The sequence below is a fragment of the Hylobates moloch genome, unplaced genomic scaffold, assembly GCF_009828535.3.
Source record: "Hylobates moloch isolate HMO894 unplaced genomic scaffold, HMol_V3 SCAFFOLD_2, whole genome shotgun sequence".
NCBI classification, from domain to species: domain Eukaryota; kingdom Metazoa; phylum Chordata; class Mammalia; order Primates; family Hylobatidae; genus Hylobates; species Hylobates moloch.
Window position 1 is genome coordinate 134732510 of NW_026652277.1, and position 12785 is coordinate 134745294.

The following is a 12785-nucleotide window of genomic DNA, read 5'->3' on the forward strand; positions in this document are numbered from 1 at the left end:
CCCAGACAATGGGCGGCCAGGCAGAGGCCCTCCTCACTTCCCAGACGTGGCGGCTGGGCAGAGGCGCTCCTCACTTCCCAGACGAGGCGGCCAGGCAGAGGCGCTCCCCACCTCCCAGACGATGGGTGGCTGGGCAGAGACGCTCCTCACTTCCCAGACAGGGCGGTCGGGCAGAGGCGCTCCCCACTTCTCAGACGGGGCGGCCGGGCAGAGGCGCTCCTCACCTCCCAGAGGATGGGTGGCCCGGCAGAGGCGCTCCTCACCTCCCAGACGATGGGTGGCCTGGCAGAGTCGCTCCTCACTTCCCAGACGGTGCGGCCGGGCAGAGGCGCTCCTCACTTCTTCCCGGATGGGGCGGCCGGGCAGAGGTGCTCCTCACTTCTTCCCGGACGGGGCGGCCGGGCAGAGGCGCTCCTCACTTCCCAGACGATGGGTGGCTGGGCAGAGGCGCTCCTCACCTCCCAGACGGGGCGGCCGGGCAGAGGCGCTCCTCACTTCCCAGGCGGGGCGGCCGGACAGAGGCGCTCCTCACTTCCCAGACGATGGGTGGCTGGGCAGACGATGGGTGGCCGGGCAGAGGCGCCCCTCACCTCCCAGACGATGGGTGGCTGGGCAGAGGCGCCCCTCACTTCCCAGACGATGGGTGCCCGGGCAGAGGCGCTCCTCACTTCCCAGACGGGGTGGCCGGGCAGAGACGTTCCTCACTTCCCCGATGATGGGCGGCCGGGCAGAGGCGCTCCTCCTTTCCCAGACGATGGGTGGCCGGGCAGAGGCGCTAAAAAACCTGGTTTATAAAAATATGTTTAATTTAAAAAATTCATCTTGTAATAAACTATGGACAGCTCTCTGGCGCCCAATCTCAACTCCACTTTTTATTTCCTAACATAAAATAGTATTACCTTTTGAGATTCAGTAAACCTTAAACCCTTTAATAAAAGGATACTCTTAAACTGCCCCTTTAAATATTACATGATAAAACGTTATTCAGGTAAATGGCTCAATTCTGCTGTGAAGAACTTAACTTTTACTAAAGATAAAGGATATTTTGGAAAGCAGGAAATCACCAAGGTTAGGTTCATTCATTCGTTTTTAACTGATCTGTTCCATTTAATGAAAACACTAGACTCAAAATGAATATTTAACTACATAAACAACTTAATCTTCCCTAGTATATGCATACATATATAAGATTTAAACCTATATTTCAATATATACCAAGATATATACACTTATTAAAATTTTGGGCACACTTCAAGAGGCTGAGGTGGGAAGATTGCTTGACCCCAAGAGTTCAAGACCAGCCTGGGCAACATAGCAAGACCTTTCTCTACAATTTTTTTTTTTTAATTTAGCCAGGCTTGTTGGTGCGTGCCTGGAGTCCCAACTGCTTGGGAGGCTGAGGCAGGAGGGTCACTTGAGTCCAGGAGTTTGAGGCTGCAGTAAGCCATGATCATGTCATTGCACTCCAGCCTGGGCAACAAAGCAAGATCCTGTCTCTCCCTCTCTCTCTCTCTCTCTCTCCCTCTCTCTCTCTCTCTCTCTCACACACACACACACACACACACACACACACACACACACACCATTGAAGAGTACAGTACTAAGGATTTTTTTGTTACTGTTTTCAAGATATGATATTCTTTTCACACATTTATCTGTCTTTCCCTTTCATGCTATCAAAGTATTGATGATTCCAAGTTTTAGGTGTTCTCTTGGATTCCAAGTAGACTACAATATTCTGTTTTCTTTTTTTTCTTTCTTTTTTTTTTTCCTGGGTAGATGACTCTATCACTGTGTTCCAAGAACTGAAGGATCTCCTTAAGAAGAATGCCACTGTGGAGGCTTTTATTGAATGGTTGGATACTGTGGTAGAACAGAGAGTTATTAAGGTACTTTTTAATGACAGATTCAGAAAATAAGTTTATTGTTAAGAGTTGTGGGGTGGGGGGTGGGGGGGGGCGGGGACAGCATTAGGAGATATACCTAATGCTAAATGACGAGCTAATGGGTGCAGGAAATCAACATGGCACATGGATACATATGTAACAAACCTGCACATTGTGCACATGTACCCGAAAACCTAAAGTATAATAAAAAAAAAAATAAAAATAAAAAATAAAAAAAAAAAGAGTAAATGCTAAACTGGCTGTAATTTTTTGTCTGCGGGGAGAGGGGTGAAAGGCTGTTTGTGTAAAGGCTTTGAAAAGCTTTTGATGCTCTACGAATAAGGCAGGCCAAATATTGAAATTAGGAATATGTCAAGATTTGAGAGCATTGGGCATGGATTCCATTATATTTCTCCTTTCTTGCCCAAAGACTACAAGATGCTCTGCCTTCCCTATCAGTCAATAACATTACAGCTGAGTAACATCAGTAGAGAAAGATAAACTTAGAAACTGGAATGATCTGGCCTGTTTCTAAAAAGCAGGATTTCATAAATGCTGATGGAAAACATGGTTCTAAGCATTTGCATTTCTGAATTCCAAAAGCTCAATATTTTGTGTTTTCTCTGTAGTTTCTTCACCTTCTTTGGTTAACCTATTCATCCATTGTGAAACAAGCAATAAGAACAAATATGTCCATCACTAGTTGGTGTTAGCCATTCCGTATCAAGGAAACTAGTTATAGTTTGGAAACATTTTTCCTTCTGTAAGGAAAATAGATTATCATTCAGTACCAAAAAGTCAGAGTTAATCATTCACAAAAATATATAGCCCTTCCTTCACACCTCACCTTCTCTTCTTTTTAAAGCTCTGTCAAAGAAAAATTAAAAAATAAAAATATTTTGAAAATTATTTCATTTTGTGGTCTAATTCTAGTAGGAAACAAAGCCATGTTGAATAAAGACTTATTACCCTTAAAACATCAGCAAAGACAGGCTAACATTAAATTCCCTGGACAGATAGTTTTATTTGATGAAATAAATGCCATGCCATCTGTCCATTTGTTAGACAGTCTATTTACTTCTTGATCTAACATAGGATGCATGTAGTACTGGGAGGACAGATTTTATAGTTTCATTTTATTCCTTTACTTTTAGACCAGCAAACAAAATGGAAGGTCATTAAAGAAGAGAGCTCAAGACTTTCTGTTAAAGTGGAGTTTTTTTGGTGCTCGAGTAATGCATAATCTCACCTTGAACAATGCATCCAGTTTTGGTAACATATATGCATTATAAAACTGTTCTTACATGAATTATATAATTTGTTCCCCAGTCACATTTCCTGTCAATTTTTAAACATGTTACATTGTCACTTCTTAAACTGTACCTGAATATGGAGCTATGAGAAAATGGTAGTTATGAGCCTGAGTTTTGGAGTCAGACCATAAGCAGGATTAAATCCTAACAATGATTCTCTCTGGCTATGGGCCAATCTGCTCACTGAAGAAGGGAAAGAATATTCTCTTCAAAGGGTTGTGTAGGTACTTTGGTGAGATGATGTATATAAAAACAAATTGCCTAGCACTCAGGAAATGCTTAATGCATAGCAGCTATTATCATTACATTCCATCAGTGCTTGGATAAATTTTCTTTGTTAAACAAACGATAATTAAGACATTATTTTCCAAAGTTATTATTCATTGCAATGTGGCAAGTTTCTGCAGCTTTTCTGAGCACCCATATAGTTGCACTCCAGGAATCAAAAAACAGCTTAGAAGACACACTCTCATGTTTCTGACCCATCTTTCCTGTTCTATATGACTTGGGAGACAAATAGGGTTAAGTTAGCTTTTTATAAAATTGAATGCCTTCTTTTTCCTTAAAATTCCTGAGACTCCTATTTTATAGTTATAATGTTAAAGTCATGAGTAGTAACTCTGCATTTGGTAGCTGCATTTCAGGAAATCTTCACATTATGAAAGAGATTACAATTAACTAAATTGTTTTTATTTAATGTTCTATAGAATTAAATAAAATCAGTGAATTTGTATTGAAGAATAAAAAAACGCATTGTCTATTATTTGAAATAGACTTCCCATATTTAAAGTTTTATAAAATATACAGCATTGAAGCCTGGCCTTACTATGAAAAATACTTTTGTTGGAAAATCTATTGAATAGTTAAAAGAAGTTTTAGTTTTCCGGAACATATTTCACTTGAAAATTACTCTTAGTTTTTGCCAAATCTAAGAATATTTTGTTTCAGTCTCGAAAGACATCTCTTTACTTGCCTTTTTTCAGACCATGTTGGCCATTGTCTAATTATTTAGTACAAAGTAAACAGAAATAGAGCAGAGTAGAGCTCATTCTCCCCAAGTTAAAGCTTATCACACTCCAATGTGTGCCCTCTTAAAGCATAAAGCATGTCTCACTTTCATCCGTATTTTCCTTTGATGTAATTAGTGGCCAAAGAGCTGGCAGGACAGTACACACAGTGAGCAGGGCAGGCAATACACAGAAAGATTAGAGATCCAAGTTAAGCATGTTGGTCTTAGCAGGTCATTTAAAGTCCAACAAGTATTTGTTTATTTCAGTTGCTCCTTGTAAAGTGTTGCGAGATGGTCACAAAGATAACTGACTTCTCTTTCCCTTTCCTTCTCTTTCTCTCCCCTTTTTACATTTCACACTGTCCTCTCTTCTTTCTCCATCCATAAACAAGGTTCTTTTCATTTGATTCGAATGCTTCTCGATGAATACATTCTCCTGGCCATGGAGACCCAGTTTAACAATGACAAAGAGCAGGAGTTACAGAATTTGTTGGACAAGTATATGAAGAATTCAGGTAACTTAAAATAGCTATTTTTGTTTTGCATATTTCTTTGTTTAAATCTTTATAAGTTCAAGAATTTATAAGTTCAAATATTAAGTGGGTTTATCATAATCTCAGAGTTTTTCTCCAAACATGTCATTGCTAATTCTCACCATACAGTCACACTATTGGAGCACTATTTTTCTTTCATTCATTGCTATGTAGAGTAGTCAAAAATACTTTACTGGAAACTCTGAAGTATGCAAAATTGGTGATCTTAATTTCTGGGAAGTAAGGTGAAGTTGGAGAAGTGACTATAATACAAAAAAATAACTGTAATTCAAGACACATGTGGTATACTACATATGTAAGTGGTGTAAAAATAAGTTCTATAGGAGTTTAGAGAAGGAAGGAAACACATCTATTCGAGACAGGGCAACTTGCGTTTTGAAGACTTCACTCCAAAGTGGATTATTTAGTGCTCCTTATCTACATCCACATCCACAAATATGCAGCTAAAAAAAACCTAGCATCACTGCCAAGAGCAAAAGTCTGCCAGCCTCACTTCCCATGGGAAATATTGCTTAGTAGTTTCCAGATTAAATACTCAACAATGAAACATTTTCATTTTCTTTTACTTGAGTTTATCTACGAGGAATATGAGAAAAAATCTCAAATTTCCCATTTTAAAAACTCTTTCCAGATGCGAGTAAAGCTGCTTTCACTGCTTCTCCGAGTTCATGCTTTCTGGCCAACCGTAATAAAGGGAGCATGGTTTCCAGCGACCCTGTGAAGAATGAAAGCCATGTGGAGACAACCTATCTCCCTCTGCCATCCAGTCAACCCGGAGGCCTAGGCCCTGCTCTGCACCCATTCCCTGCTGGGAATACAGACAACATGCCGCTCACAGGTATGCTAAAGAGAACTGCTTAGGCTCCAGTGCATCTCAGAGAAGCCTGTTCCTTCATTTTTCTTAAAACTCATAACCTCCAGTCCAGGAATTCCAACAATAAAAAAGGATGATCTTAACTGAGTTTTAATAAAGATTTATAATATTTTTGTGATTTTCAGCAATGGTAATAATACTATTATTAACACAGGTATCATGTTTTGACACACTCCATAAATTATATTAGAAGTATGAATAATTAGTTAATTTAGTGGAAGAAATAATTAGATGAGGTATGCATAAAATTCTTATGATGCTTTGAAGATCAAAAAAATGGGTTGCTTATTTCTGGATTTTGAGGAGACTTTATTTCTCCGCCCCTAAAAAGTAGATTCGGGCTGGGTGTGGTGGCTCATACCTGTGATCTCAGCATTTTGGGAGGCCGAGGTGAGTGAATCACCTGAGGTCAGGAGTTCGAGACCAGCCTGCCCAACATGGCGAAACCCCGTCTCTACTAAACATACAAAAAATTAGCCGGGCTTGGTGGCAGGCACCTGTCATCTCTCCTGAACCTGGGAGGTGGAGCTTGCCTTGAGCTGAGATCAGGCCACTGCACTCCAGCTTGGCGACAAGAGTGAAGCTCCGTATCAAAAAAACAAACAAACAAACAAAAAAACTGGATTCTGCCATTTTAGGATAATCGTTACAGTAATTCTCCCTTTTGGTCTAAGGTTCTCTTTGTGTCAAAATGAATATTTGGTGGCTTGAACTAGCTACTCGGGAGTATTTTAAATGTGCTTATTGCCTTGTGTCTTTTTTGAAATCTTTTTATATACATTACTTCATTTGATATACAGAATTTTAAACCTAAAAGAGCCTTATAGTTCGGGGTCCATTTCTACCAATGGAACATTGGCGGCCTAGAGAGTTGGTGGCATTCATAAATCACATTACTTATAAGAGGTGTTTGCATGACATTTCGAATTGACTGCTTTGAAGCCATGGCCATTTTGACATTAGTGACTTTTTCTTTTTACCCTAAAAATCAAACAGTTTAACAACCAGCTAATTTTTTAATTATGGGGAAATATGAGCAGCAGACACCCATGTCCTCCCCATGCTACCTGTGGAGAAACCATGAAGCCATCCCAGACTTTCCCCTATAGTCACCAAATCCACGTCTCCACTGTTGTGATATATACATGTGTTGTGATTATATTTTTTAAATTCTGGATTTTTGGTGCTTTTCAGTTTAGTTATTTTTGGAGGGCAGGAATGAAGCAAGCTGGAAAACAATACATTAATAAATATTTTGAATATTTTTTAAAGATGTGAGCTCATCTACTTTAATATGACACTAAAGGAATGTTCTGGTAATTTTTTCCAGGTCAAATGGAGCTTTCACAGAACGCTGGTCATCTGATGACACCACCCATTTCTCCAGCCATGGCAAGCCGAGGAAGTGTCATTAACCAAGGACCAATGGCAGGGAGGCCCCCAAGTGTGGGCCCAGTACTGTCAGCTCCATCACACTGCTCCACATACCCAGAGCCCGTTTATCCTACTCTCCCTCAAGCCAACCATGACTTTTATAGCACCAGCTCTAACTACCAGACTGTGTTTAGGGCGCAGCCCCACCCCACATCAGGACTCTATCCTCATCACACCGAGCATGGTCGATGCATGGCTTGGACTGAACAGCAGCTTTCAAGAGACTTCTTCAGTGGCAGCTGTGCGGGGTCTCCATATAACTCCCGGCCACCGTCTAGCTATGGCCCATCCCTGCAAGCCCAGGATTCACACAATATGCAGTTTTTAAATACAGGAAGCTTCAATTTCTTGAGCAACACAGGAGCTGCCAGCTGCCAAGGAGCAACACTGCCTCCTAATTCACCAAATGGTATTGATATTTAAAAGAATTTTTCTTGGTTTTTGAGATGGCAATGAGGCAAAATCAGACATTGCGTTCCACCTCTGCTGACTAGCATGTCCTTTCATTTAAGGCTTCCAAAGATCATGGAATCTTAGACATTTGGAGCTGATTTCTGTCACATACATATATATTTCCTAATTTTTGTGGCTTTCCTAAAGTTGCCCTTCTTCTTCTTCTTCTTCTTTTTTTTTTTTTTGAGACAGGCTCTTGTGCTATAGCCCATGCTGGAGTTCTTGGCAGGATCATGATTCACTGCAGCCTCAAACCCCTAGTTCAAGCAATCCTCCTATCTCAGCTTCCCAAGTAGCTGGGACTACAGGCATGCATCACCATCCCTGTCTAAATTTTAAATTTTTTCTAGAGACAAAGTCTCATTATGTTTGCCCAGGCTGGTCTCAAACTACTGACTTTAGGCAGTCCTCTCTCCTTGGCTTCCTAAAATGCTGAGGTGCCTCCCAAAGGTGTGAGCCACCATCCCTGGCCTAAAGCTGTCCTCCTAAATGCCGCATATGTTAAAAAAAAAAGATAGTTAAATCATATGTTTGAGACCTACCTTAATAGCCCCAAAGAAGAATTTTCTGTCTTTTGAAAACATTTTTAGTGGATAATATTTCTTCCTGATAACTAAAAGCAGATTTTAAAGATTGGGACCAAAACAGACCAATAAAAATTGGAAGTTAAGGGAACTAGAGAGACATGTGACCTTGAGTCACCAAAATAGGCTTTGTGTGTAGGCTTCTTTGGTGTCTTTCTCCTAAGCATAGGCCAGTCTTTGTCTCCCCTAAACATGCATCTATACATGAAAGTAGTATTTTTGTGACAGATGATAGTGCTTTTTTCTTTCTTCATAGGTAGATCTTGTTAATTTAGATAAGGGAAATCTGACAGAAGTGCAATCTGGTCTTAAAGTTAATATAATTCTTATGTATTAAATTATGTATTATACTATAATTATTGTATTAAATTATGTATGATGCTACAATTCTTATATATTAAAAAACACAAAAAGCACAGAAAACCTTACCCATATACAAGCACAAATACAGTTCTGTAGCATGTATGGATACACATGTAATACTTACAGTTTGATATCTTTAGGACATCACCTAATTACTTTGTCACTTTTTTCCTTCCTGAAAGTTCTTTGTAGTAAGTTAACAGCAAATTCTCAACATTTTCTGTTACAGGATACTATGGAAGCAACATAAACTACCCAGAGTCTCACAGGCTCGGATCAATGGTGAATCAGCACGTTTCTGTCATCAGCAGCGTTCGCTCACTGCCCCCCTACAGTGACATCCACGATCCACTTAACATTTTAGATGACAGTGGTAGAAAACAGACCAGCTCGTTTTACACAGACACATCATCTCCAGTTGCATGTCGAACTCCAGTTCTAGGTAAATTATTTTAGTAGTTCTTGAAAACATTTTAAGAAGTCGTTAACCTCAGGTATGCAACATTACTTGAGGGAGATCTGCTGAGATGAACTGAGCAAGCATGTTCCCAGGGTTGATTTATTACTTTGGATCTAAAGTTATATTTTTTGTATCTGACTACACAGTTAGTAACAGTTTTTCATTTCTTATTCTGTATATCTCTATTACGCAACCTACTTCTAGATCTGTTACTTTTTACAAAAAAATAGCTGGTATCTATTAAGTATGCAAAAAATTAATATGACCTGTCAAATGCAGTCTAAAACTGTAAGTTTTAAAAGGGCAGTAATAATATCTTTTTCTCACTCTTGATTAGTGTTGGACCCAGTTGTAGTGCCAAGAGATATCTTTAGGCATCATGATCTCCATCAGTATCCAAAAATCACTCCAAGATTTAAAAAAACTGGTGTGTTGTGATGGGTGCTACTAGCATTTTCTCATTCTTATGTAAAATGTGATTCAACACCTCTGTAGAAAATGTTGCTATTTTTATTGCTCTCTAACATATCATGTAAGTAAAAATAAGAAAAACATGTGCTTGCCATGAAGCCTCCGGCAATCTTCTTCCAACCAGGTTACATTTTTTAATCCTCGTCTATGAAGAAATTCTGCAATAATAATTAGTATGTTATTAGTAATAACATAGATTTAGTCACTAGATTTAGTTTCTAAAAATGCTAATAAGATTTCACAGGGCAAGTATATATTCACTAAGTTATCAAGGCAGAGTGTTAATATTTATATGAGATGGTTACAATCTTCCAATGAAATTGATTTCAGACTAGCGTAAGTAGAGGGCATTGACACACAACCAGAGCATAAGGGAAAATGAAATCAATTTCATCTCTCCTCACTCAGTGTACCTTTCCAATAATTCAATAGGAAGTACTCCTTCTCTTCCTGTCACTGTCACACATGCTCCCTGAGCAGAATCTAGCAGCTCATCTTCTGCTATCTGCAAATGGTCATTGCTTCTAGGTTACTCTAATGAGCAGAAAATTCCACTTCAGGAAGTTTTCTCGCCATGAGACTAAAATGTACTGTGTTGCTGTTGTTACTGTTAGTTCTGTTTACTTGAAGAGATAGTGGAAGCTTTGACGAAACATAGGTTAAGAGTAGGGTGGAGTCTAAGCTTTAGTTTATCAGAGCTGACTTACAAGTAGATTGCAAATTGTGCTGCAGGGTAAAATGAGGGGATAGAATAAATGGATAAGTAGTGCAAGGAGAATTGAGTTCAACTGTTTCTTAATTATAAAGCTTGGACAGAGAGCATGTCATGTCAGCAATAAGAAGGCAGCAACCATATATGAGGGAAATACAGAGCTAGTGAGTCAGTTAGTGAATTTTATTGAGAACCTACTAGGAGCCAGACTCCATTCTAGATGTGAGGATATGGTGGTGATCAGGCCATAGTTCTTGCCTGTAAGAAGTTTACATTCTAGTAGAGGGACAGTAAGGCAATAAATATATGAGCAAGTGCATTAAAAAGATAATGCCAAGTACTCTGAACCTGATTAAATAGCGTAAAATGACAGATAGTAAAGGAGGAGCTGCTTTTGGTAGGACAGCTGAGAAAGGAATCCTGAGGCAGAAACATCTGAGTTGAAATCTGAGTGATGAGAAGGAGGCAAAGATGTGAATATCTGAGGGAGGAGTTCCAGGCAGAAGAAACAGTGAATGCAGAACCGCTGAAATCAGAATAAGTTTGAAAAAATCAATGGGCAGAGAGCAGGCCAGTGTGTCTTAAGCTTGTTGAATGAAGGAGAGAGTAGAGTGAAATAAATAAACAATCAGGGGCCCATCTACATAGGGTAAGATGCTTGGATCATGTTCCAAGGGTATGGGAAGCCACTATGGCATTTGAGACGAGTGAAAGTTTCATCTACTCTTCAGCAATATCATTCTGGCTGCTCTCAGGAGGGTGAGTGGGTGAGACAAAGGTGGAGATCATGGGACCAGTCAGGAGGCTGCTGTGTTGGTCCAGGAGAGAAAAGATGGTGGTTTGAACTACAACCATGAAAGTGCAGATGGAAAGAGGAGGTAGATTGGGGAATATATATTGGTGGTAGCACTTAAGTTGAAATTGAGTTTTCTTTGTTAAATATGTAGAGCAAATAATTTCTGGGAGACTAGCAAGTGGGAATAAATGGAAGAAAAGACGATTGCTCTGGTAAACCATACAGACTCAAATTTAGAATAGGTTTGTGTGCTAAGTGCAAAAATAAATACAGGGAATTAAAATGAGTGGCATTTGCAGAGAAAAGAAAATGTCAATCAATTTTCAGTTGCTGATTATATTTTCCCTTACAGCTTCCAGTTTGCAAACCCCAATTCCTTCTTCCTCATCCCAGTGTATGTATGGAACTTCCAACCAGTATCCAGCTCAAGAAACCCTGGACTCCCATGGAACAAGCAGTAGAGAAATGGTGTCTTCTTTACCACCTATCAACACTGTGTTCATGGGAACAGCAGCTGGAGGCACTTAAACCACCAATGTGGGAGGGGGTGCTAAAACTTTAAAAAAAATCTCTGCTGTGCAAATATCATTATTCACTGAGACTTCCACAAGAGTAAAGAAAAATGAATATGCAGTGGCTGACATTGTTATTAAGTCACTGGTACTATGGACAACTCCATAGTGAATGCAGATACTTGCAGAGTTTGTCATGCACACTAAGAGTTTAAAATGTGAGCTCATTATTAATCATAGTTTCAAAATTATCAAATAAAACCAGTGAAGATTTGAAGATGCAAACATTTCAGCTATGAAGATTTATATTTCATTTTCTAATTTATTTAACATCTGTGTGACTTTTTATCTTTGGTTTCTTTTAAAAAGTATATTTAATGCCTTTACAATACCTTTAATTTATTAGGATCTCAGAATCATTGTTTACTATCCCTTATTTGACAAAAAGTCAAATGTGTATGTTCTACCTCCAATGGAAATGTTTACAAGGTCAAGACTTAATTCAATTCAGCCAAGACCAAAGTTGCTTGACTTTCAATTCCTGTGCATTAGTGTGATGATTTCTGTCACATAGCAGCATTCCGATTCTATGTAACTGAATGGAGATGATAAGTGCTTTTCTCTCTTTATTTAAAAAAGATTAAAAGAAATAAAAGAAATAATGTATGGAAATATTTTCAAAGGCTTGGTGCTCTTGAGGCTGGTACTGTTTCTGAAGAATGCTGGGGATTTACTCTTTAATCTCAGCTCCTTTCGATATGATATTAAGGAGTAAAGTAGTTTGGTTAAACACTATAATTTAAAAACATTTGCATATCATATCCATGCCTGTACATATAAAGAAATTGTGAATTGTAGACTATTTGAACCTTTTCAGATTTAGAAGCAGTCTTTTACCAAGTACTTTCTTATACATTGAAAGTAAATGAGTGTTCAGGGATTAGCTAGATGAAAGCCTAATTCAGAAGTGAAGGAATCGTTACATATAAATTAATACAATTTGATAACACTATCTTTCTAGCTCTGTTTCTTTTTCTTTTCCATATGTCTTCACTGAAAGGTCTGTTGTAAAGTTCCTGGCCTGTGGTAGGAGACTTCCATAAACTTTACAGGTTTCTCCTATAGTCTTATGACAAGCCTCATATTATTTGTATTAAGGATTAGGTTACACTATAAACCCCAGGTACGTCATAAAAGGATCTATAAGCCCCAGATACTCATTATACATCATGATGGAATTTGGTAAAACAAACTGTGGAATTTTTTTCAGCAAGCAATAAACAATTATCTGTGGACCTGTCAGAGTATTGCTACCATTTGCTTAGTTGTATGTTCAATGGTATGCAGTTTATAATTTAATTAAT

At 38.9% G+C, this 12785-nt stretch overlaps 1 protein-coding gene across 1 annotated transcript in view; it reads left to right on the forward strand.

The window, feature by feature from the left end:
- Window positions 1-12093, forward strand: part of RFX6 (regulatory factor X6) — a 66596-nt gene extending 54503 nt beyond the window's left edge. The window contains exons 13-19 of the mRNA XM_032165612.2: window positions 1780-1889; window positions 3041-3158; window positions 4601-4723; window positions 5394-5600; window positions 6967-7479; window positions 8700-8912; window positions 11262-12093. Of these exons, the coding sequence (XP_032021503.1) occupies window positions 1780-1889; window positions 3041-3158; window positions 4601-4723; window positions 5394-5600; window positions 6967-7479; window positions 8700-8912; window positions 11262-11437 (1460 nt within the window). The 3' untranslated portion in view covers window positions 11438-12093. The remainder of the gene's footprint in view (window positions 1-1779; window positions 1890-3040; window positions 3159-4600; window positions 4724-5393; window positions 5601-6966; window positions 7480-8699; window positions 8913-11261) is intronic.
- Window positions 12094-12785: the final 692 nt, after the last annotated feature.